The sequence below is a fragment of the Meriones unguiculatus genome, chromosome 21 (assembly GCF_030254825.1).
Source record: "Meriones unguiculatus strain TT.TT164.6M chromosome 21, Bangor_MerUng_6.1, whole genome shotgun sequence".
NCBI lineage: Eukaryota > Metazoa > Chordata > Mammalia > Rodentia > Muridae > Meriones > Meriones unguiculatus.
Window position 1 is genome coordinate 22973734 of NC_083368.1, and position 24697 is coordinate 22998430.

At 38.9% G+C, this 24697-nt stretch overlaps 1 protein-coding gene across 1 annotated transcript in view; it reads right to left on the bottom strand.

The window, feature by feature from the left end:
* The window catches only part of Sema3c (semaphorin 3C), a 166509-nt gene extending 147349 nt beyond the window's left edge, over positions 1-19160 (bottom strand). The window contains exons 1-2 of the mRNA XM_060374046.1: positions 18646-19160; positions 16587-16727 (exon numbers count right to left, since the gene is read on the bottom strand). Of these exons, the coding sequence (XP_060230029.1) occupies positions 16587-16689 (103 nt within the window). The 5' untranslated portion in view covers positions 16690-16727; positions 18646-19160. The remainder of the gene's footprint in view (positions 1-16586; positions 16728-18645) is intronic.
* Between the last annotated feature and the right edge of the window lie 5537 nt (positions 19161-24697).

Here is a 24697-nt window from a genome sequence, read left to right on the forward strand (position 1 = left end):
TTTAGGTGTATAGATTTCAGTATGTTTATCCTATCTTATAGGTCTATGTAAATGAATATATAGCATGTGTGCCTTTTTGTTTTTGGGATACCTCACTCAGGATGATCTTCTAGGTCCCACCATTTGCCTGCAAATTTCATGATTTTCTCTTTTTTAATTGCTGAGTAGTATTCCATTGTGTAAAAGTACCACAATTTCTGTATCCATTCCTCAACTGAGGGACATCTTGGTTGTTTCCAGGTTCTGGCTATTACGAACAAAGCTGCTACAAATATGGTTGAGCAAATGTCCTTGTTGTATACTTGAGCCTCTTTTGGATATATGCCGAGGAGTGGTATAACTGGATCTTGGGGAAGCACTATTCCTAATTGTCTGAGAAAGCGCCAGATTGATTTCCAAAGTGGTTGTACAAGTTTGCATTCCCACCAGCATTGGAGAAGGGTTCCCCTTTCTCCACAACCTCTCCAACAGGTGGTGTTACTTGAGTTTTTGATCTTAGCCATTCTGGTGGGTGTCAGGTGAAATCTCAGGGTCATTTTGATTTGCATCTCTCTGATGACTAAGGATGTTGAGCATTTCCTTAAGTGTTTCTCTGCCATTCTGTATTCCTCTACTGAGAATTCTCTGTTTAGCTCTGTACCCCATTTTTTAATCAGATTGCTTGATTTGCCACTTTTTAACTTCTTTAGCTGTTTATATATTCTAGATATCAGCCCTCTGTCAGATAAAGGGTTGGTAAACATCCTTTCCCAGTCTGTAGGCTGTCGTTTTGTTCTGATGACAGTGTCCTTTGCTTTACAGAAGCTGAACATTCAGCTTCATGAGGTCCCATTTATCAATTTTTGCTCTTAGGGCCTGCCATCAGGATTTTTAACAGTCTCTAGGTGACAGCAATCTGTACCCATGGTTGAGGATGGCTGTTCTACAGTCACAGTTTAAACCTACCTGTCAATTTCAAAACTCACAGGTATAGTTTTTTTTCCCCACATTACTGTCTAGTTTTCTTCTAAGTCCATGTCTTATGTTCTTATAATGATTGGCAAAGTACTAATGAGCATGAAACCCACAGAAACTTCTAAACTCTGGGCACAGAATTAGTCAGCAAGCATGAAAGATATTTCAATTTATTATGACTAATTAATTTTGGGTACATGATATTCAAATAAATTTTGTAGCCCTCACACTCTGAAAGAGGCTGAGGCAGGGAGTTTAAATGTGTGCAGAATTCTATAATAAAATGGGTAGGGATTTGGCACTCAGCTAAGCTGTGGAGAGCTTGCGTAGCATGGACCCTGAAGAAGAAAAAGAGAACAAAAACCAAAAACAACAGGCAATAGGGAAGGTGCTCTTTTGGATTTATTCCTTAAATATGGATAATAGAGGAGGAGGCAGAGCAGAGACTGAGATATGGGGAGAAAAAAAAAAAAGATACTCAGAGCTTTGTCTACCACCACTAGAGGTGGTTAAGATTTTAAACAATCTGGGCATTTCGAGTCAACTTTGCAATCAGGAGTCAACCTTCTTGTCAAAGATGAATCATGCGGCCATAATGACCACAGAGTTACAGGCACTGGTAGGAATTTGGAGGTAAAAACAAAACAAAGCTTAACAAAAGCACGTTGGCTCAGACTTTTAGAGACCTTGAGTTCAGGGCAATAGCTTCATCCTTGGTATTCCAGTTCTATTTAGTCTTAATTCTGGGTACAACTGAGACACAGCTACTGTAACTGTTAGAGATATGATTCATTCCTACATGGAATTTGGAACTAAAAGTCTAGATTCACTTAGGATATATTTTTTCATACATCACCTCCTCTGTAAGGATCCCTTTTACGATCCACACGAGGCTTTGGCTGCTGTAATAGGTATTTATGTGGTTGAATTATTCTGTTTACTCTAATGGGAGGCCCACAAGGACAGGACACACGCTGTATTCCTTCCTTGTATATACAGATACAAAACAGGACATTGCACAGGGTAAGTTCTAAACTACCTGCAGAACGAAATGCAGTTTTGTCAGCTCTTCCCTTTACACAGTTACTGAACTACCTCCACAAATAGAGCCAGTGGGTTAATGAGAAAAAGAAACAAACAAATAAACAAAGAACAACAAAGAATGAGACAGGTGGATATACAGCTTCTCATAAAAGAGACCAACTTTTGTTCTCGTACAGATCTTTCATTTTCAGAAAATCTATTCTAATTATATTTTCCAGCTTCTACTTTGAAGTGAATGAGATATGGATGGCTATACCTGAATAATAATATATATCTTGAAAATGTCTGTGCAATGAATTTCAGGAAAGTCACCTTCAGTTATTAAAACTCTGATATCCTTTTTTTTTTCTGTTAAAGCAGTATTAGAAAGTGTTTTAAATTTTCTCTAAATTGCATAAATTAACTGTGAAAATTGGAAACCAGTCATTTTAGAGGAAATTTCCCTGAAATGCCACTTGGCACTGAATTCAATTTCTAAATGTGAATAAGTAGCACATCTTAACACATAGCTTCCCCTAACTCTATTCCTGCTAAAAGAATGGAAGCTGGAATTTTTGCCATCCTGAAAAATACTATTATCAGCTTGATCATCTTTTCCTCACATTGTGAAAACCCTCACACACATAAACAAAAGGCCATAGCAAAGCAAGTATCAAGAGATCCCACCATTACATGAGTAAGTATAACTTACATAAAAATTCTACCTTTTGACAATGTTTGCAGGCATCTGTGCATATGTAAGTGTGTGCATATTTCCATGTGGATAGGTACACATGTGTGCCCAGTTGCTCATGTATGTGTGTGTTCATGCAGGCCACATGTTGATGTCAGCTGTTGTCCTCTATCACTCTCCACTTTCTATACTGAGGGTGGGTCTCCAGACAAATAGGTTGTCTAGTCTGGCTAGCTAGCTACTGGAGGTCTTCCCTGTCTTCATCCCCTGAACACTGGAATTGCAATCTGGGCCTTCTACCTATCCAGCAATCTCATGGGTGTCGGTGAAACTAATTCCATTCCTAATGCCTATATGGCATGCTCTCTCCCCACTGTGCCATCTCCTCAGCGCTCACTTTGTGAATGGATGGAGTGACTTTGTCTTTGTAGACAGTTACTCATACGAAAAGCATCAAAGACATATTAGACCACTGGACGTTAGACACGGGATGATGGAAACAACTGTGGCTTATGACAACATTTCTAGGAAGCAAACTTGAAAACAAGCAGCTCTAAGGAAGACACGGACCTTAGAAACATAATCAGAAGGGAGGTAATTATTTACTTTAGCCTCAAGTCCAAATGTTTAATACCCTGCAACTAAACTGTGTGTACCGTTTTTCATATGCCCAAAGCCACCGAGTGCATTGTTCCTTCTGTAACAGAAAAGTCCTTACAGCACTCCTGTCAAGAGAATTAAATGAATAACAAGCAATACAAGATTGTCATAAATAAGTCTTTGTTTAACCGGTTTCGTATATCAAAATTCAAAAACATAACAACATGATGGACATTAGCAGACTGCCTGAAAAGTTCTTGCATAATTAGACTTTCACACGGAGGCTTTACAACTCTAGCAGCAGCATGTTTGCTGGACTGATGGAAGCTGGAATTGAGGCAATTATGGAGAACAGTGGCAGGAAGCATGGCTTTTAAGAGAATCAGCTTAAAGAAGAAAAGCCCAGTGGCATGTGCATTAATGCTGTCAAAACTCTAAGCAAGCTTGGCTCTCTGTGCTAGCTAAGCCCCTGCCTGACTCTGGAAAGTAATTTTCTGAAGCCATGCCAAGCTCTTTGCTTGAAAATAACATCTTAATTGGTTTCTTCTAATAAAATTCAAAATGCTCTTTTGGTGATGATAATACGCTCATTGTTTTATTCCAACTTAGCGTTCTGGTCTCCTGAAATGTTCCCAGTGTTACTGTTCAGGGAAAGGGAAAGGAGCCCATATGCTTATATTTATAGAGCGACAATCTGGCTGGAAGGATCAACAAAGTTGGAAGCTCTTGAGGCCAGGGAGACCGGTTCTCTAAAGAATGGTTATTTTTAAACTCACATTCCTGGAAAATGGCAGCGAGACTCCACTCTCTTCCCATTAACATCCTACAGGTTTGAGATGCAGATATGTAATGATGGTGTTCAGAAAATGGTATGGTGTCTGGTTGCCCACTGACACAAATTAAATCATCCACTGATTTAATGAAATGAAAAAAAAAATTATGCCATTTTCTTTTCTTGGGCTCAGTGTGACTAGTTTTTTGTTGTTTTTTTTTTAAATTGTCAGGATTTGTTCTACTGCCTATTTTCAACAGTGTATTAGTTTTCTATAAAGATTTTATGTTACAAATGTGTGTGTGTGTGTGTGTGTGTGTGTGTGTGTGTGTCTCACTGGGCTAGCACTGAGTAGGGAGGTCAGAGGATAGGTTGTGGGAGTTGCTTCTCTCCTTCCTTTTAGGGATTGAATGTCAAACTTGATAACAAGTGTCTATCTGGTAAGCCAGATCCCAGACCAATGGTGTGCCCTCAGGTGTTAAATTACAATGTGATTTTACTCAGACTCTTCATGAAAAACCATATCATTTATATTCAGATATAGATCCCTTATCCAATATCCATTCTTTTTTTTTTTTTTTTTTTTTTTTTCAGATTGTAAAGATTTAATCTTAGGAAAGAAAGGCAAAGAGGATAAATATCAGAGGAGGGAGAAAACAGGGAACAGGACAAAAGCCTACCACAGAGGGCCTCTGAAAGGCTCTACCCTGCAGTGTATCAAGGCAGATGCTGAGACTCATAGCCAAACTTTGGGCAGAGTGCAGGGAATTTTATGAAAGAAGTGGGAGATAGTAAGACCTGGAGAAGACAGGAGCTCCACAAGGACAGCAACAGATCCAAAAAGTCTGGACACAGGGGTCTTTTCTGAAACTGATACTCCAGCCAAGGACCACTCATGAAGATAGCTGGAACCCCTGCACAGAGGTAGCCTATGGCAGTTCAGTGTCCAAGTGGCCTCCGTAGTAATGGGGACAGGGACTGCCTCTGACACAATCTGATAGGCCTGCTCTTTGATCACCTCCCCCTGATGGGGGAGCAGCCTTACCAGGCCACAGAAGAAGACAATGCAGCCACTCCTGATGAGACCTGATAGACTAGGATCAGAGGAAAGGGGAGGAGGACCTCCTTTATCAGTGGATTGGGGGAGAGACATGAGAGGGGGAGGGTGGGATTGGGAGGGGAGAAAGGAGGGAAGTACAGGGGGATACAAAGTGAATAAATGTAATTAATAAAAATAAAAAATTTTTAAAATTAGATTAAAAAAAGAAAGTTGCTTTTTGAAAGAATCTGGCAGAAGTATTAGCATGGTTAATCTAACACTGAATCAAAGTTTCATTTTGATAGGTCTTACATGTAAGATTCCTCTTACATGATATACATTGTCTTCTGTACAATTATTTCCCTTTAACTTTGATCTATGTATAGCAGAAAGATTGGAGACTTGACCTTGGGCCCTGCATTATACAAGACTGACATTTGTTTGAGCGATTAATGAGGAGGCCATTTTTATTCTTTTATTTTCAAGCACCTCAACTGCTAGTCCAAGTTAAATTGACTATAATATTTAGCAATAATATTTAGCATTTTCACTGGTATCACTTGAAATCAGACAGAAGCTGCACTTGAATATGTAGGGAGAATAATCTAAGGACTGATGATGGGGGAACTGAATTCTGATGCACTCAGCACATCAAGTTAACATGATTATAAGAGCAGCGACATGAAAAAGACAGGAGAAACATGCTAATTAGTTTCCATGAATTACAGGATATAAATAAGTAATTAGTAGGCATAAATTTGTGGCCTACATAACATTATCAGGCTGAACATGTTTGTCCTTAAGAATATAAGACTATACATATATATGAGTATTTGGGGGAGTTACAATTGTTAACAAAAAAAGGTCATAAATGTGAAAAAGAAGGGGTGTATATGAGGATTGAAGGGAGGGAAATGATCTAACTATATTATTATCCAAAAAATAATAATTTTAAATAGACATATAATTTAAAAGTATGATTATTCTTTTTTAAAAGTAACGAATATGACTATTGGTCTGTCTCAATCTTTGAGCCCTATTTAGAACAAACATATTTGTTATGTAAACTTATTTGCAGTCTGTTATTGTCCTGGGTATATGGGTATATAGGTCAGTTATGAAGTGCCTGTAGAGCACATCTAAAACTCTGGACATGATTTTAGTACTATAAATTAGGTTATTTAGATAAAACTCTTGCTGTATAGTTGCCTTAAAATATTATGAAATCAAGAACTAATTAAAAATTTAAGAGAAAGATTTTAGCATGTTTATCCTATCTTATAGGTCAGAGGACTCAGGGTAAGATGATCAATCCTCGCTTGGAAAGACAAAAGGGATGGACATTGGAAGTAGGAGAAAACAAGTAAGAGGACAGAAGCCTACTGCAGAGGGCCTCTGAAAGACTCTGTCTAGCAGTGTGTCAAAACAGATGCTGAGACTCACAACCAAACCTTGGGCAGAGTGCAGGGAATTATATGAAAGAGGGGGAATTAGTATGACCTGGAGAGGACAGGAGCTCCACAAGGACCAAATATATCAGGGCACAGGGGTCTTTTATGAGACTGTTTCTCCAACCAAGGCCCATGTATGTATATAACCTAGAACCCCTGCTGGGATAAAGCCCATGGCAGCTCAGTATCCAAGTGAGTAACCTAGTAAGGAGAACAGGGACTATTTCTGACATGAACTCAATGGGTGGCTCTTTGACCTCTCCCCACCCCCACCCCGAGGGAGGAGCTGCCTTGCTAGGCCACAGAGGAGGACGTTGCAGCCAGTCTTAAAGATACCTGACAAGCTAGGGTTAGATAGAAGGGGAGGAGAACCTCTCCTATCAGTGGATTTGGTCAGGGACAGGTAGGAGATGAGGGAGGGAGGGTGGAATTGGGAAGGAAGGAAGGAGGGAGGGGCTTATGGCTGGGATACAAAGTAAATAACCTGTGATTAATATAAAAAATTATTTAAACAATTTTAAGAGAAAGCTAACTAAAAAGAAACAAGGTGTGTTGAAGCTGAGTGTTGTATATACTTTAGAGAAGGGATTGTGATTTATGTTTGGTAGTGTTCATTTTGATGGCCTGATATTTCTTTGAATTTAGTGCTTTGATTTGTGGTGTCTCTCTGGTTTGACACAAGATCTGCTCAGGATTAAGCTTCTTTTATGTGATCCTGTCCTCTCATGCTGTCAGGGCCACTATCAAGCTGTGGGAGGTGAGCAAATGCTTAGGGCCTTTGTGCTGAGAAAATTCTGTAACCGATGAGATAACACAAAATTCTTCAAAAGGAGAAATGCGCGCTGCAGAATTAATGTGTTAACCTTGAGGTCTCTAAGGCAGTAAATTCCTACGGGAAAGGAAAGGAGGCTCGAAGTGGTGATGGCTGAGAAGAAGCCTTCTCCTTGGGTGAGCAAAGGAGAATTGCCATTTTTACAGCTCAGCACATTGCTTCCTGGCCTAAAATAGCACATGGCTAAACCCTAGGCTCTGTCTGTCCGGGACCTTTCTTGCCAACTGGTACTCAGCCCTAGCTAGAATCTCACCTTTCTTTTCCGCACTTACAAATGTGTCCTCTTTGACAATCGAAGCAACCCTTAATCCAGATGTGAAAACGTAAAAAGCAAAGGAGTGGTGATCATCTCAGAGGTTGAAGCATCCTCTCCCAATGCCTTTATATATCATTATTGTTCATTGCAATGGACTTAAAACCAAAAGCATAGTATTCTCAGGCCTCCTTAATTAAAAGGTGTTGAAGAAATGTGAAAACTGAATGAGTTTTATTGCTATATTTAGGCAGTGCTGCAGCCTTGTGAAAAAATAAAATAAAATCATGTGACTCGCTATTTCTTTAAGAGAAAGCGTAGGGCCCATGACTGTGGAATACACCTTGATCGCTCTGCAAGAGAAATGATGCATTCTCCCATACTGTGTTTTCACCTGATCTCAGATTCCTGTCACAATCACAATATCAGTTGCAGCAAACAAACAACTGTGGTCAGGGGAAGACTTCTTCTCCAATTCCTCATGGTAGATTGCCATTTCTAGGAATCCTGCTTCCATTTTATTTTTAAATTACTCTTCGGATCTACACAAAATAATTCTGCCTTTATGGGGTACACCCAAATTATTCAGTGTGTGCTTATAACATGCAATGATTAGAAACACCAGCATCTCCATTTCTTTAAGCAGTTAATAGTTCTAGATATATCTGTTGTTCGTGCATGCAGGATCATTTGTTTTGGTGCTACAAATTAAGCTCAGGACCTTGGGCACACGCTTTTCTCTGAACTATACCACTAGCCCATGATGTCTTTGTATTAGAATACTTCGAATACATCCTATCTAGTTCTTTATGGCTCACATAATATGTTATTGTGATCTATGGTACCCACTGTGCTGTGTAGAGCCCGGGGGTGGGAGGAGGTGCTGGGGAAGGTTTGTTCTCATTGCATGATGTTTTGGTCCCTCTTATCCAGACTCCCTTAGTTCCTCACCTAGAGTCCACTGTGGTATTCTCTGCTGTGACATGGAAGAGTGAGTTTATGAAATGCCATCTTCTTCAACTTTGACTTTTATAGGCCCTAAAACTAACTCTATAAGAGTTTGTGGAAATGGCTCCAGCTCTGGAATCAGACATGACAGCTTGTATTTTGGTATTTCTCCTTTTTATTCATGTGACATCAAGCAGTCACTTAATTTTCTTACCTGCTTATTGAGGCTAGAAATAGTGCTTAACACACAGTGTTTACAGAGTAACATGGAGTAGCATGAACTGTTTAGAATAGTCCCTTCCAAAGAGACCATGTTAATGATAGTTATTATGCAATAAATACAACTTACTAAACATATTTTAAAACATAGAAGAAAAATATTTCACACTTAAGAAAAGAGAAATGACAAAATTTTACTTCTCCGGACTGAGACATTCTGCCTTTGCTTCCATTTCTGAGCATACTGTACTTTTGTCCTAGCATTGTATCATAACCTCATATTTTGGTATCAAATGAAGTTTAATAAAATCTAAGAAATTCTCCAAGAATAATTGATTGTTAAAGAGGTATATACAGATTTCCAAATTCTTTTTAAGAATTTCTGAGACTATATAAACAAATAATTTCCATACTAATATTTTTTCATGTCATTCTTTGCAATACCTGAACTAAAATTTCTCCTTCCCAGTTCAAGGTTATGAATGAGATCTGGCTTCATGTGGACTTGCCAACTCCTAGAGCAGTGTCCAGGAAAGGCTGCACTTTCATTCTTCAAGCATCTCCTAAGGTTTTAATTGTTTTCAACCTGCTCTCTTACATTAAATCCTGTATAACCCTACTCAATGCTCTGTTTTAATAACATCTGACCCACATTTGCATTTATAAATAACTTTGTCACACACAAAAAAAGTTAAGTGCTTTTTTTTTTTTGCACTGGACTCTTGTTGAATTTGGGCTCATCAAAAAAGGGGAAAAAATGCAGATGAGCAAGATTCTGAAGGTGCATTTAACTTAAGCCACTGTAGAGCGACTTCAAAGGCACCATGGTATCCTGGCTTCCCTGAGAACTAAAGATTTCAGATTTATCTCATCCACAGTGAGCATTCTGCAAATAAATAGTGCGATCAGGAACAACCGGCTTTATTTTGATCTCTTGGGGTAACCAAGAGATCTGTTTTCAACAACTATGCCTGCTAATGTCAATGTTAGCAGACCTCATAAAGAACTAATTCATTATTTTCAGTTTATTCTCCAGTAACAATTCATCAGGTCTTGCATGTGGTGCACTAATTCTCTGGGGTTCTTTTATGTGCTGCTTAATTAACTAAGGTGATTGTCAAACAAGGCAGATATAAGATAAAAGATGTTTTGTTTTCTTTAATCTGAAATAACATTCTCTCATTTGCATACGTCCCTGGCCTGAGGACATTCAGAGCTTATTACTGAATATTCAGTAGTGAAAAAAGGCAAAAAGAAAGACAAAGTGTGTGAAGGGAGAGCCAATGGGTCTATGAAAGTTCAGTCCCTGTACTTGACGCTCCTGCTTCCCACCTCCAAACTCAGTCACTTCTCTGCATTTGAGCCTGTTGCACTAGTATCTAGTGGTGAAATGGATCCTTATGCTGTAAGACTGGTCAGTTTTAACAAAGAAAAAGATATCAAAAAGAAAAGCTCAGGGAGTTTTAAACAAGTATGTGTCATTTTTCTTCTGAGGTCCATGTAACATAATCATTAGCTAATGAAAGCAGTTTTCCAGTGGAATGTCTTCACTGTTCTAGTGAGCCCAGGCCAACAGTGAATCTCAGAGTCATATAGTTAATTTCTCTACCATGTGTTTTTCATGATACCTTGATAGCTATGAATTTTAAGCCAAAATAAAATGTGAAGAGAAAGCTAAACTTCAGCCTGTTGAATGAGAAGATCTCATTCTTATCCTTGGCTGGCCTCGAACTCATTATAAAGATCAGGATGGCCTTGAACGCCCACAGATCTGTCTGCTTCTGCCTTGAGAGTTTTAGGATTAAAGGCATGGATCATCACACAAGGCATAATGATCTACTTAGTAACAGGCTGCTTCTGATGACCTACCATAATAACCTCGGCTGTCAGTCAGTTGTGAAATACAGCTACTGAAAGTTTCTCATGTTGATAACAATAACACATGTCCTTGTGCACTCATGTAAAGTTCACTAGTCTATGTAGGCATATCTATAGTCTATTTGAGGTATAAGTGCTATAATACCTCACGGAAAAGCTCGAGTTGGATTTCTTTTCATTTCTCCACACCGGGGGCATGTGGAAGAGCAAGTACTTCTGAATTTCAATTTATTCAACTTTGATATCGAAAAAAACATTCTAAAACTGTAAAACCTCTTTCAATATATATATGCATATACTTTGCATTTATGCAAATTGACTAACATTTTTATGGACAATTTTCATACATATAATTCATAACATCATGACATCAGGGAGCAGAAAGAAACCCACATGCTCTTTTTTCCTGAGGCTTCCTGACACCGTTAACTACTTCAGAACATTTCAAGCTATACACTGTGCCATGAGGATCACAGCAGCAAACCAAGGACATTGCGTTCTCATGAAGCACAAGCCCATCACAATAAAATAGATTTTTAAGAGAATCTTAAAAAGAGTAAAGACTGTGGCCGAGATGAGTACCTAATAGTCTACACTCTTGGAGAGATGCTTGCAAATATGGAATTCAATCAAGACCACCAGCCAAGATCTCATATAGACCCAAGAATATATAATACTTTTTCATTACTATTCACAGGGCCAGAAGTCTATTATGAAAGAATCTTGTAAATTAACTACAAAACACTCATATATAAATTCAATTTTTGGTTGGAATATGAATTTCTGGGAAGTTCCCTGTGTTCAAATTTTCTGGTTCTGTTGCTCTCCTTGTGTGGTTCCCATCCTCTCTAGCTCTTACTATTTCCCACTTCTTAGATAACCTAGAACCAGTGCACAGATGTAGCACAAGACAGTTCATTGTCCAAGTGGGTTACATAGTAATGGAAAGAGGGACTGCCTTTGACATAATCTGATTGGCCTGCTCTTTGATCACCTCCCACTGAGGGGGGAGCAGCCTTACCAGGTCACAGAAGATGACAATGCTGCCACTCCTGATGTGATCTGATAAACTAAGATCAGAAGGAAGGAGAAGAGAACCTCCCCTATCAGTGGACTTGGGGAGGGGCATGTGTGAAGAAGGGGGAGAAAGGGTGGGATAGGAGGGGAGGAGGGAGGGGCTTATGGGGGGATACAAAGTGAATAAAGTGTAATTAATAAAAAAACCTCAATTTTTGGAACATATAGACTTTTGAGGGTGTTAAGAAGGAGAGGATCAGGCTTGGTAGATTTTTAAAGCATCAGTCAATTAAACATGTATCATGGAATAAATCTATAGGCATCTGTAACATGTAACAAAACTCTCTGCGATATTTACGTTCTGCTAGTGTGACAGATAAGTAACAATCTATTGCATTCTTTGTAGGATCTATCATATTTTTAGGTAACCAAATTCCCTGCAGAACGGCTGTGGTTTAAGGTGTTTGTTATAGCTAAGATAGTGTAGGGTTGAAAGATATCAAAGCTTATTTTAATTGAAGATTTATTAAGTAATCAGGAATGCCAGTCTCTAGAGCAGTGATTCTCAACCTGTGGGTCGCCATCCCTTTTGGAGTTTGAAGGTCCCTTTTACAGAGTCACCTAAGACCATAACAAAGCATAGATATTTACATGATGACTCATATCTGTAGCAAAATTACAGTTATGAAGGAGCAATTAAAATAATTTAATGGTTGTGGTCACTCAATATGAGGAACTGTATTAATGAGTTGCATTATTAGGAAGATTGAGAAGTACTGTACTAGAGAAAATAGAAAAGAGGCCATTACAGCATAAATGGAAGCCACTTTTTAAAATTAGGGGTATTTATAAATACTAATTACCACACAAACACTCAAGGATTAAAATATATATTATAGACCATACTTAAAAAACATAATTTATGTAGTTTTCAGAACACTCATAATGTATATACGATCTTTATCTTACAGGTGATAATATTTGGATTAGAGAGATTAACTAGCTTCAATATACCACACCCAGAAAGCATCAGACAACCAAACTATGGATTTTTAAGAAAATTTTCTTTTTTCTTTATCTAATACAGGAAATTCTTTCAGGAAATTAAGCCAGAAATCTACAAAAATAAGTGTATGTTTTTAAACTCAAATATTGATGAATCACTAATATATAGGTTAAATGAAGAAATAGCTAAGCAAATAGAAAAAAATCTTGGCTGAATAATTGTAGTTTAACAAAGTTTATGGTAGGTACTTGAGAAAAATCTATAGCATGAATAATTATATTAGAAAAAGAAACCAAATTCCTTTAGCTAAGCTTCCATGCAAGGAAGTTCCTAACAGGAAAAACGTTGAACATCATGGAAAAAGAAATTAGACAATAGTGAATGTCAGCGCATGAAGTAATAAAGATGTAAAAGGTGAGAAACATGCTCCTGATCTAAGGAGTAAAATATAGTACACTACTACAGACCCTACAGGCTTAGACAAAAGAGAAAGAAAATACGACAAACACTTGCACTTTTAAGAGTCTATTTCATTTACAAAGAGAAATAATATTTAAACTACTTAAAATCATAATTGGACTCCATATAAATTCGACATGGATAACATTATCTGAAGTACAGAAACAGTCTCTTAAACATTTAAGGACATCTGACTCATTTTATCAAGTCACACAGTACTGATTCCTGATCTTGCAAGATAGTATATAAAATAATACATGCTAGAATCCCTGTTGAGAAAAGATGGAACTTTTCAACAAGTCTTTGCCTAGTAAAGTAGCACGTAAAACATGCCTTCCTCCTTGACTATAGGTAGCCATTTTGTTGTTGTTGTTGTTGTTTTGTTTTGTTTTTTCCCTTACAATCCTCACAGAGTCTAAAGTTTTTGATGTGGAAAAAGGAATCAATGTAAATAATGCAAAGAAATGTGAAACTGCGGATCTGTTGGGATTTAAGACAACAAATAATCAATTCAAAGAGCACTGACAGAAAGTTTCTTATTTGTTTGAAAGCTCTTTAGAATAAAATAAGAATTCAAAAACTTGCAAAATATCTAAGAGAAGTCTCCATGTTATGATATGAAAGATTCAGCTAGCAGGAATGTAACCAATTAATATCATCTGACATACATTTCCAGGTAAGAACGATAGCCATCTGCCTGACCTTGCACTAGATCAATGTTGAAAGCGAGCCTGTAAATCTTTGTTTCCAAATGTTATCAGTGCATCAATCCACCCCTAGAAGGGAAGGAATGTGGAAGGTGAAGGTAGTTCTTTTTCACACACCTTTATATTGACAGCAGTGTTTACTTGGACTTCAAGTAAGACAAGTCTGGACAGTTTTTAATAGAAAGAGACAGACAGGAGAGCCAGGTTCAGGCAGGGAGATTACAGGACAAAAGAGCAAGTAAGCACAGTACAAAAGAGGGGTACATGTGCAGAGATGTAAGACAGGTGAAACAGCCAGCCTCTGTCTGATACAAGAATTTCTTCAAATTCCAGAACAGTGCTATAAATTTAAAACATAAAATAAGACCCAGGTCTATGTAATCATAGACCTGTGCATAGATGTATACTTTGGTGTTAAGAACAAACCTTTTTAGGTTGGGGGTGGTAGCTCGAGGCTAGAATCACAATGTTCATGGGGTGCATAAAAAGAATTTTCAGAATTTTAAGGCTAGCAGAGGCTACACAACGGGTTCCAAGCCCATATATGCTAAGTTTTAGATAATGTCTCAAAAAATACATAAAAATAAAATTTTGGAGAAAACTTTTTAACTTGTTCTGCATTATTCTAAAATAAAGTTATTATAAAGTAATGAAAATCTTAAATAATAAGAAGTTTATGCATTTTACTCAGGTAAATGGTAAACTATCTTAAGAATATGATCTTAAATTAATTATTGAAACATACATTTTAACTATTTTTTTCTCAAGTGATTTCTGTAACATACTCTTTAATACATATTACTTTATTATGGAAACATTTTTTGTTAAGTTAAAAATTAAGAATTTAGGTTCTTATTGTAGGTATACATTGTCTTTTTTTCTTTTAAAAAATTATTTATATGTTTATTTATTACAGTTTATTCACTTTGTATCTTTGCTGCAGCCCCCTCCCTTGTCTCTCCAGGACCCCCCCACCCACCTTCTTCTCCTCCTATGCCCTTTCATAGGTATACATTGTTAAATCAGTATTGGAGTTAGAGAGATGGCTCTTTGGTAAGTGATACTCTATTCCAACTGCTGAGGCCTAATAATTGTGGAAAGAACAAATATCAGAAACTACTTACAGGGAGATTGTTTTATCATGCCACAGTCTACATAAGTCACACATTAGGGCAACCTATTTTTTGTGGTCTATTTTGATTTGAAAGCATTTAAACACTAGACATTGAATACTGTAAAAGTCCATACTAACTTCCACTCTATATGGTACAGAACCACTCTCCTGTATAGCACTGGCGCTTCATTCTAAGAGATGGGATTTTTTTCCCCCAGAAAACATACTTGTAATTGTCCCTTCAAAGACAGATTTGCTGAATTATCCTAAGTGACTGATCACTTGTTGCAAACATTTACATAGAAACTTTGGGTTAGTGTTGATGCAAGGGACTAGACTTAGGTACTTGATCCAGTGCGCTGTTTCACCTCCTTACACAGTAAGAAAAGTATTGGTCGTTACTCTTTTCTTTGAGGTTTTCTTTTGTTTGCTTGTTTGTCTTCTTATTCTTAGCTTTGATAATCTCAACTTGGGAGACAAAATGGAAGCAACTATAAAATGATTTTGTGATTCAAGAAAAGAAGAAGCATTTCAAAGCAGCTATTGTTTCGCGTCTTTCACACGTAAACCACGTGACTGTGTAAGGGGAAATGTCAGGCACAAAGGTTAAGAGTGCAATGAGAAGCTCACACTGGATAACCTCTAAACATGGCTTCTCCGGTGCTTCTGGTGACCTTGGGCTGAAGCACTTAGTAACTTAAAAAGAAATGGCTGATTAGCCTATCAATGTGCTATTTGCAACTCCTAAGTAAAGGCCTTGGTGTATCCTCATTATCAAAAGCCATTAAACATTAAACAGTGACAAGAGTTCATGAAAAAATTAGAAACATTATACACACACACACACACATATAAATGGTCCTGCAAGCAAGATGATGCTTTTCATATAGTTCATGTTTCTTCTGTCCAGTTACATGACTGACCCAACTACGCATCTAAAATTGATGTGCACAGTATACATTAACCTCATGAAAACATTTGGTGTACATGAACCACACCTTCAGAAGACCTTGTGGCTTTTTCTATAAATCAAAATTTGAAATTGTCAAACTTGTCTAAGCTCGATAAAACAATATTTTAATACAATAAATATCAATGCATTATCCCACATATTTTTAGGTCATTTTCCCCTTATTAGAAAAACATACCAGCCATGGGAAATATATCTGGAATGGGAAAATAACTAGAATAACTCCAGTTTTGAAGCTAATACTTGTAACACACTGGAGTTATAGTGACTAAACCCATGTAACCCTTTCTAACCCTGAAGTTTGGCAGGAAGGGGCTGTGTCCCAGCACAGCCAGATGACATAAAAGATTAAGACAATAAAGACTTTGAGCTCTTTATTATCTCTCTGAGATACACACTCAACTCATAAGAAACTTAAAGGGAGGAAAGGTAGTAAACACTCCAAACATTTTCAGAAAAGTTTCCTCCAGTGCAAACATCAACCAGTCATAAATAACAGTGTCATTTCAAAAGGTAGCCAGGTAACATTTTAATAACTAAATAATGATATCATATTCTCTTCGATATGTCAATTTTTCTTCTGGATAAGAAAGAAAAAAAAAACAAGACTTCCAATAACATTTTTCTTAAGTTATTATCAGATGTCTTACCGTCAAATGTTAAATAAACCCTTGCTTGGGGCTGCGAAGATCCTTGCACACAAACAGAACAAATAAATACTCCAACCAACACAGAAATCGTCTGGAATGCCATTTCTTCTGATTTGGAAATTAAGATCCAAGAGAAAATACCTTTAAAGGAGAGATAAGGGATTTTTGGAATATCATTTCACATTTTGGCAAACCAGAAATAAAGCACATTTTGGCAAACCAGAAAAAGCCTGCTTAACGTCTGCAGTCAGCAAGCAGTAGGAGGTGCTGTGACTTTACTTCTCAAATAGAAACATTTTGATTTATTTGTTTCTGGGAGTCTTTGCAACAAGAAAATTGTTTTATCTTCCAGTAAAACTGATGCTGACTTCAAAGCAGAAGAAAGCATCAAGGAAAAACAAAACAAAACAAAAAAAAACTTAATTTATTCACCCCCAAAGAAACCCATTAACTGAGCTCCCTACAATCCATTCCATTATACGGATAGAGTATCGATGAATTTGAAAAAAGTGTCCCTAATGAATAAAGTAGCAGAGACACTCCACATTCCTATTCATGGGTACCCACTCATTCCATGCTCATTAGCTCTTCTGGATTAATTGCCTCTGAAATAGTGTTTCCAAACATAAATCTACCGGTCCTCCGTCCCTGATGAGTAAATCACCTCAATCAGTTATGTGCCAATGCATCAAGATGACCAGGCAGCGGTTACATGATGCAGACCAGGCAAGCATGGACTCCTGCCAGATTGAAACCAATGACCTAGTGGTGAGCAATCCACGGGAGTCTCATATCCACCGATGCATATTTTACATAAATCAACCAGAGAGTGGGCTGTCAGGATTTCAAACAATAAATCAAGGAGACAATATTCTTGCTTGAAAATTGTAGCTATAAAATTAATACAACCTATTAACTAATGTCTGAATACAAAGGGAGGCCAGGTACTGTTGGAATAAACCTCACTGGCTACATCATGCCAAGTGAACTCAGGACCATGGAAGCAATCCCATCACTTCTCATCTAGTGTAAGTGTGTGTAAGTAAAATGAAAGCACGTCTAATCTGAAAATGCATCTTTACTGGTCTTATGTTCTATGGCTTTTTAAATTGAAACTACGTTATTGATTCTATTCAGTAAGGAAGTGCAGTTAAGAACTGAAAGCGCTGTTTCACTGACACAGAAGGAAAGAGACAATAAAGCAGAGCGTGCAATCTCAAACAAAAATCTAAACCGGTCCTTTGGTAGCACATATGCTGCAAGAGTTAGACATGAAACTCTATGCCTCTACCGCACAGATGGAGGAAAGCCCAGAGATGTTTGTGTTGGTGATTTTCAAAAGAAACAGTTTCTTCCTGCTTCCACAACCTCTTCACCCTGTCATCCCTAAATTAACTTAGAAGAAAATTGATTTTTATGAGTGACTTTCCCTTAGTAGTTTACCCCTGGGATCTGTTGGCTCAGTAGTTAAAGCCAGGGGGGAGGGGATACTATGAATACGTCTAACCTTAGGCTGGTCATTAACCAGGCTGGAAACGTGTACATTATTACATGTTGCTATTATCAGTACATAATCAGATATGCCTCTCCTGGAGAAGACATGCTCCACAAATCGTGAAGAATGATACTGTCTAGATGATGTGCTAGATCAGATAGCGCTGATCTGTCTAACAGAGCACCCTGGCTTCAGTCCCTCCTAGGGATGGGCTGCGAATGCCCTCTCCCCACCCAAGTGCTCTACAAGTTCTTCCCTTTAACCCTCACACTTAAATGTAATTGCTGGTGCCTGGTCTTCAAATAGGAGAACGCAATGATTATTTCACGTCCTTGTCCACCGACTTTTGCCTTAGAAGGCATTGGAACACCCCACTCATAGTCTTGGCAGGTGCCACAACCTCCAGCCTGCCTCAGCTCTGGGAGCGCTCTCCTCGCGAGCCGCGTGGGCTCCTAAGGAAAAGCCCAGACTTGAGCACAGCGGAGAAAAAAGTCAGTACACAGACCCAGAAAAGTTCTGTTTCGTTAACTGAGTACGGCTGAAAAAAATCTGAGAGCGGCTTACCGAGACGGGCAGAGATCCACGAGCAGTCAGCCACTTGCTCCAGTCTCGGATTCTCAGTTCCCCGGGTCCTTTCCCCAGAAGACCTTTAACGACTTAGAGAGCCCCGAGGGTCAGATTCTGGCCGGCCGGTGCTGAGTTTCTTTGTAGAAGAATCCCGGGCGGCAGAGCCGCGGCACCCGGAGCCCTTCTCCACGTCGCTCAACCCCGCACCTCGGAGTGAATGGCAAGTGGCCGGGCGCCGGGGGCGAGCGCTCGGTGTCCGATTACAGCGACGCGGCGCGCGGTGGAGGCTGCCCGGGCGCACCGCCCAGCCGGCTGCAGCAGCGGCCCCGCGTGGCCCGCCGCATCTGCACCGGCCGCCGCCCCACCCAGGGAGCGCCCGGCCGCCGGTGGCAGGGAGCCGGAGGGCGGAGCACAGGCTGGCCTCGGCGCGGGATGGCGCTGCCGCAGGCTAGACACTGCTCCCTAACGCTGCTGCCTTTTGCGCTGAACGCTCGCTGGGCGCGCTCAGACGGTTTTTGCTACGCGCGCCTCTTGGAAAGCAGGCAGGCTTGGCTAGGCTGTAAATACCCAAGCGCAAAGCAGTTGTTTTGCCAGATGAAGGATCCCTGCATCCTTTTAAGGCAAAGAGTTACCGTTTTAAAAAGGCACGGATCTTGTCTTTTACCCCGCAGCAAAATTTCTAAAGCCGGAGGGGAGAAACCTACTCCCTTCTCCCAGAAGTGTAATCTTTTGAGTATTATTTCCAGTCGCGTTTCCCTAATGTCCTGAAGTCAGTAATTAATCTGACCTTTCCATATTGAATCATACTAGCACCTTCCTCTCCGGGACCCTCCCAAAACATAGTTGTAAGAATTTTCACTTTATTGTTTTGTTTTCAAGAATGCTGTTTTCAATCGTGCCAACACTTCAGGGCTCATAAATCTTCACACCGGCGAGCAATTTCCAGCCCTGCTTTCAGGAAAACTCGTTAAGCTGTGAAATGACTTTGATGTGTGTATGTGTTTCGGGGACGGCGAGGGGATTACTTCTCCTGACCACAGTGAGTTAAATGATTGAACATCAAAAGAAAGGACTTTCACTCCCTGTAAACTGAGCAGACCATGCTTAGAAGTCACTGCGAGCTCTAGCCCGGTAGGTGGCGCTCTGTGAGGGAACCTTGAGTGCCTTTTTTCCCCCTTGTGTAAGACCTGACTCAGTTGCCTTACCAAAACTGTCACGGGAAACGCCTCTACGATTACAAAAGAGCATCACTGCTTAGTAGGACCTAAGGGGACTTTTTCAGGGTGAGTGATGAAGGGGGAACATACTTGTGTCTGTCTAGATACCACCTCTAATGTTCCCTAGATGGGAAGATCTGATTTTTACCATGTACTTAGGAGATATTCTGTGACAATCGAGTCACAGAAGTTTAAAATCTGAGTTAATGTTCCGTTGCAGGATTCACTTCATTGCGATGGTCTGTACTTGAAGGCGCACCATCTGTGTGGTATACACCCAATCCAAGTACATACTGGGCAAGAGACCTGAGTAGATTTCCTTAGAAGAACATACGTGGACGGACAGGAGATACTCAAGAGTGTTCCATACCACTCATCGCTTGAGCCATCCGAAAGAAAGCCCCAGGGAGACATCACTTCACAGGTGTTAGAAGGTTAGTACCAAAGGAAAGAAGAGAACAATTTTCCACAGGATGCACGCGCTGCATGGGGTTGATATAAACTGCGGAAAACGGTGCTAAATGTCTTTATAAAGTAAAACTAGAATTAGCATATAAGTCACAGATCCCTCTCTGAACATTTATCTAAAATATCTGCGGTCAGGAGGTCCGCGTCTCTGTCTCATCATAGTCCTTGCAGCAGTATTCACACTAGCCAAGCCAGCCTGGATGTCAGTCACAGTCATGATGAACCTACCAGGAAAATGTGCCCGGGTCCGGGACACTGTATCATAAAGTCCACTGTACAGCCTTCCCAGACTTACCGAGGAAGAAATGTCTGCCTTTTTCACAAACACGGAGAACACCAGGGTAAGTGAAATAAGCCTAAAGTGAAAAGGTGACTATTCTATGTCTTTACCTCTCTGTGAAGATGGAAATAATTTCCTTAGAGAAACAAAGATGAAAGAGGTGGTGACGGAAATCAAGTCAAATAGGACGGATAGGTTCACTTTTGTGTTAAATTCAATAGCACAATGTGAGGAGTACAGCTAAGAACTGAGTTCTGTGCATTCTAACACTTTCACCTCAAGATATTAAATGATATTTAGCAACTGCTCCTTATTATATTTAGAAGCCATACCACTGCACTGTCCAGTAAATAGAACTATCATTGTACAGTGTGTGATAACATTAAGTCCACTTTTTTAAGCATTGAAAAATTGAATTCAAGAAATCAAAAATAACATTTCAAGAATTATCCCCCAAAATGTATGAGGTTGTCTTGAGAAAAGCTTATTTAATAGGTGTATTATTTCTAAATCAGTATAGAAAGGATTAAGCTACATTTTAGAACATAAATGTAATAAAAATGTGAGCAGCTTCTTCACAGGAATTTATAAAACATGGAGACAAGCCAGAAATATTTGACTATATTAAAAAGCAATCAGAAATGAACACTATGCTCGCTTAATGTACTTCAGAAACTAAGATCACAGTTATAATTTCAACAGTTGTTTTCATGTGTATATAAGCAAACCTGGATCTGTGTCTTCAGGTATAAGTGCAAATTGAGTCACTAGAAGATGATTAAATTATCAAATGAAAAATGTGAAGCTGTTTGACACCAACTAATATATAAACTCAGGTAAAGTAGAATATTCTTACACCTTGTACCTTTTAGTTTCAAGGACTTAAGACAAACCACAAGGTGAATGAGTGTCAAATGATGACTTGGCAGGTATTTTAATTCAAAACCAAGTTCACAAAATCCTAGAGAATTAGCTCTGTCTTTAAGGACTACTCATGAGGCTTTGGAGAGTGTGACAAATAGCTCTGATTTAATCACAGCCTGTGAAATTTGCACCAAGATCCTCTGTATCCAGCCTGAGTAAATCGTTTCAATGTGCTCCTGGGATTTAATGGTATTTACTTAGCCCTCAGATATTTGCAGTTTGGCCACACCTCTAAATGACTCATAAAAATACTGATAGGCATTAACCAAGGAAAGTTCAGCAGCAAGGACGCAGTCAGTGTTTGGGCTTACCTGAAACAATAGAGTATCATGGAGTCACACTTCTCAGGAGCCTGAAACCCTTTGACAAATTAGGATCCAGGTGAGGGCCACTCTTTTTAGGCAGTTGTCTATGACTCTTTCCTTACCGACGGGAAATAACATTTTGGAAGATGTTTGCAGAAAGTAGTTGATGAATGGAAGAGCAACCCCAGTGAATTTGGGGAGTACGAACTCCCTACAGTTTTCTCTTTAAAATTTGAAGGACATGATCTCTTCAGGAAGTCTGAGCCTCCAATTGGTATTTTCCTTGTCTATATCACCTCTGTGTCCCCTTGGCTTAGGCTAGCAGCTCTGAGACCAGGCCGGTCAAACAAGTCTGCCCTAGAAATCTGTACGTGGAATTGCTTTGTATTTCCTTTATTAAAATCCTTCCCGATGATTTTTTTTAATACAGGATAAGTATATTTCCACCTTATTTCTGAATTCATGTCATCTTCTACCCATGACTGTTGATCCTTTTCTTTTCTTTTTTTGTTTTTCCACACCCCCCTCTTTGTTTTTCAAGACAGGGTTTCTCTGCGTAGCCCTAACTGTCAATTGTTTTCTAATGTTAGACTCTACAATACTATGTTTTCTAATTTCAGGATCTGAGGTAGGAGGAAGAAGAACTAGAAGGAGAATGAGGTGAATCATCATCAACTGTATCAGTTTTCCCTATAAAAAGACTCTCAGAAGAAAGAAAACTTTAATTGTTGACACTATACTTTGATACAAGATATATGTGTATGTATGCATGTAGGTAGGTAAGTAATTTAACGTTTATGAACAGGGAAGAAAGCTCAGTGGTAGATGCTAAACACTCCTGAAGCTTCTGCACTTCAAGTAAATAAATATTAATTAAAAATATCAAGCCCCGGTTTTCAATATTTCTTTAAATACTATTGAGCATCTTAGATGCGGTTCAGTGTGTGCATCTGAAGCAGAGTGAGAGCCTACTGCCTACCATGTTTATTTTAGCTTGCACAGGAGAATAAGAAAGGATGGCAGTAGTGAGACTCTGTTTGTGTGTGTGTGAGTGTGTGTGTGGTGTTTTATAATGTCATGTGTGTCTGACAGCAGTGGTAAAAGAATGTTGCAAGCATTCACACTTCCATCACAGGGTGAAATGTGAACTCTTTGTCCTCATGGTATCTACGAGGCAAAAACCCAGCGAGACTGATGTCTGGAATTAAATGGATACAACTGCAGTTACAGGAGTCTCCTGGTTGCTTAATAAATACTACTTCATCCTTAAATATATGTACACATATGCAGGGTTCCAGGCTTTTGAGAAAAGCAATGACTATAGCTAAAGCTTTCACCTCACCCTATCCCGGGAAAGCTTGAAAGGTCTGAAGTTTTGACGCTGCTTAATTGATCTACTTTTAGACACAATCCTTAACAATCTGCAATTCATGTGACATTCACTAGCTCTATAGACATGTACAAAGATTACTTCTGTTAATCTCCAGGACAGACATAACAAGAAGATGTTAGTAAATCCATTATGCAAAAAGAATTCTAGTTTAGAGACTTAGGTAACCTTCCTCTACCTTGGCCCCAGATAATGAATTCGGTTGAGCTATACAAAAACCAGTATGCTTCCTGCTTTAACATTCATGGTGCCTGCATGGAATGGAACATGCACTAAATAGAATCTTCCAGGGTTTTACTTCCTTCTTAGCTTATTAAGATTTTGGAGGATTTCTGCTTATTTTCGATACTTATCCTAGTCTGTTTTTCAGACTAGGCTAACAAATACAGTGTATCTTTGCTATGAAAAAACAGACAGCTTGAGAGAAAAATCAGTGTTTTATTCTAGTTTAGATTTGTTAGAAATGCCTAAAATAAACATGGTAAACAGGAAGCCAAAAATGCAAAAATCATGGTTAGAAGGAAAGAGAAAATCAGCAGGATGTTCCCCAGGTGGAAGACCACACAAGTATAAAATAATACAAATGATTTTATTGTCCATTCAAGTCCATTCATTGTTACATAAATACGTGATATTCCTTTCAAACATCCAATTTGTTGCTTGGGAAGATAGGTTGATTTGCAATCCCATAACAGGCTTGCATGGTCCATTCAAAGTCAGGTTTATCACTGTCTAGAAAAGACTGATTTAAAATACCAAGTCACAGTGAACCCAGTCTGCCAATCGTCAACAGGGTCACTAAAACTCTTGTGTTTTCCCATCTAATTTCCCAAGGTTCATACAACCCTTCACACTTTCTGTTCTGCCTCAGCTCCTCAACCTTCTACCTTACTCTTTTGCTGGCACCTTTAAACTACAGGTGTGCGAAGTGCCTTTCATTTTATTACTTCAACATGCCTCCTCTTCTGCCACTTTACACATTCTCCTTCCTTTCCTTTACCCTCAGACAACCCTCATGCAAGCAAACTCAGCTCAACTAAACATCTCTGTGTGGTCATTTCCTGCAATTCTCAGCAAAATAAATCACCTGATGTTGTGTATAATATAGTAATTATGTCAGTGCTGATGTCAAGTATATTTGACTTTTATTTCTATTTTTTTTTTTTTTGTTTTATAAAATGTAGTTTTATGTTACTCTGCTGTTGCATAGGGCATAACACTTTCACAAGGCTTTTTGGGGGGACCATGGTCAATGATTAACAAACACACAATATGGTGGCCCAACTCTCTAAAGAACAATCACTGGACAAACTGGACACCCTCTCGCATGTGCACAAATCTGCATGGAAAAGTACTAAGCTTTAGTGTTGGATTTATTTCCCTTTTCTAATGTATTAAGAATGGACATTTTAATTTGCTTGGAGCAATGCTTATATTCTGGCAGCAACATGCTACTTCTATTTCA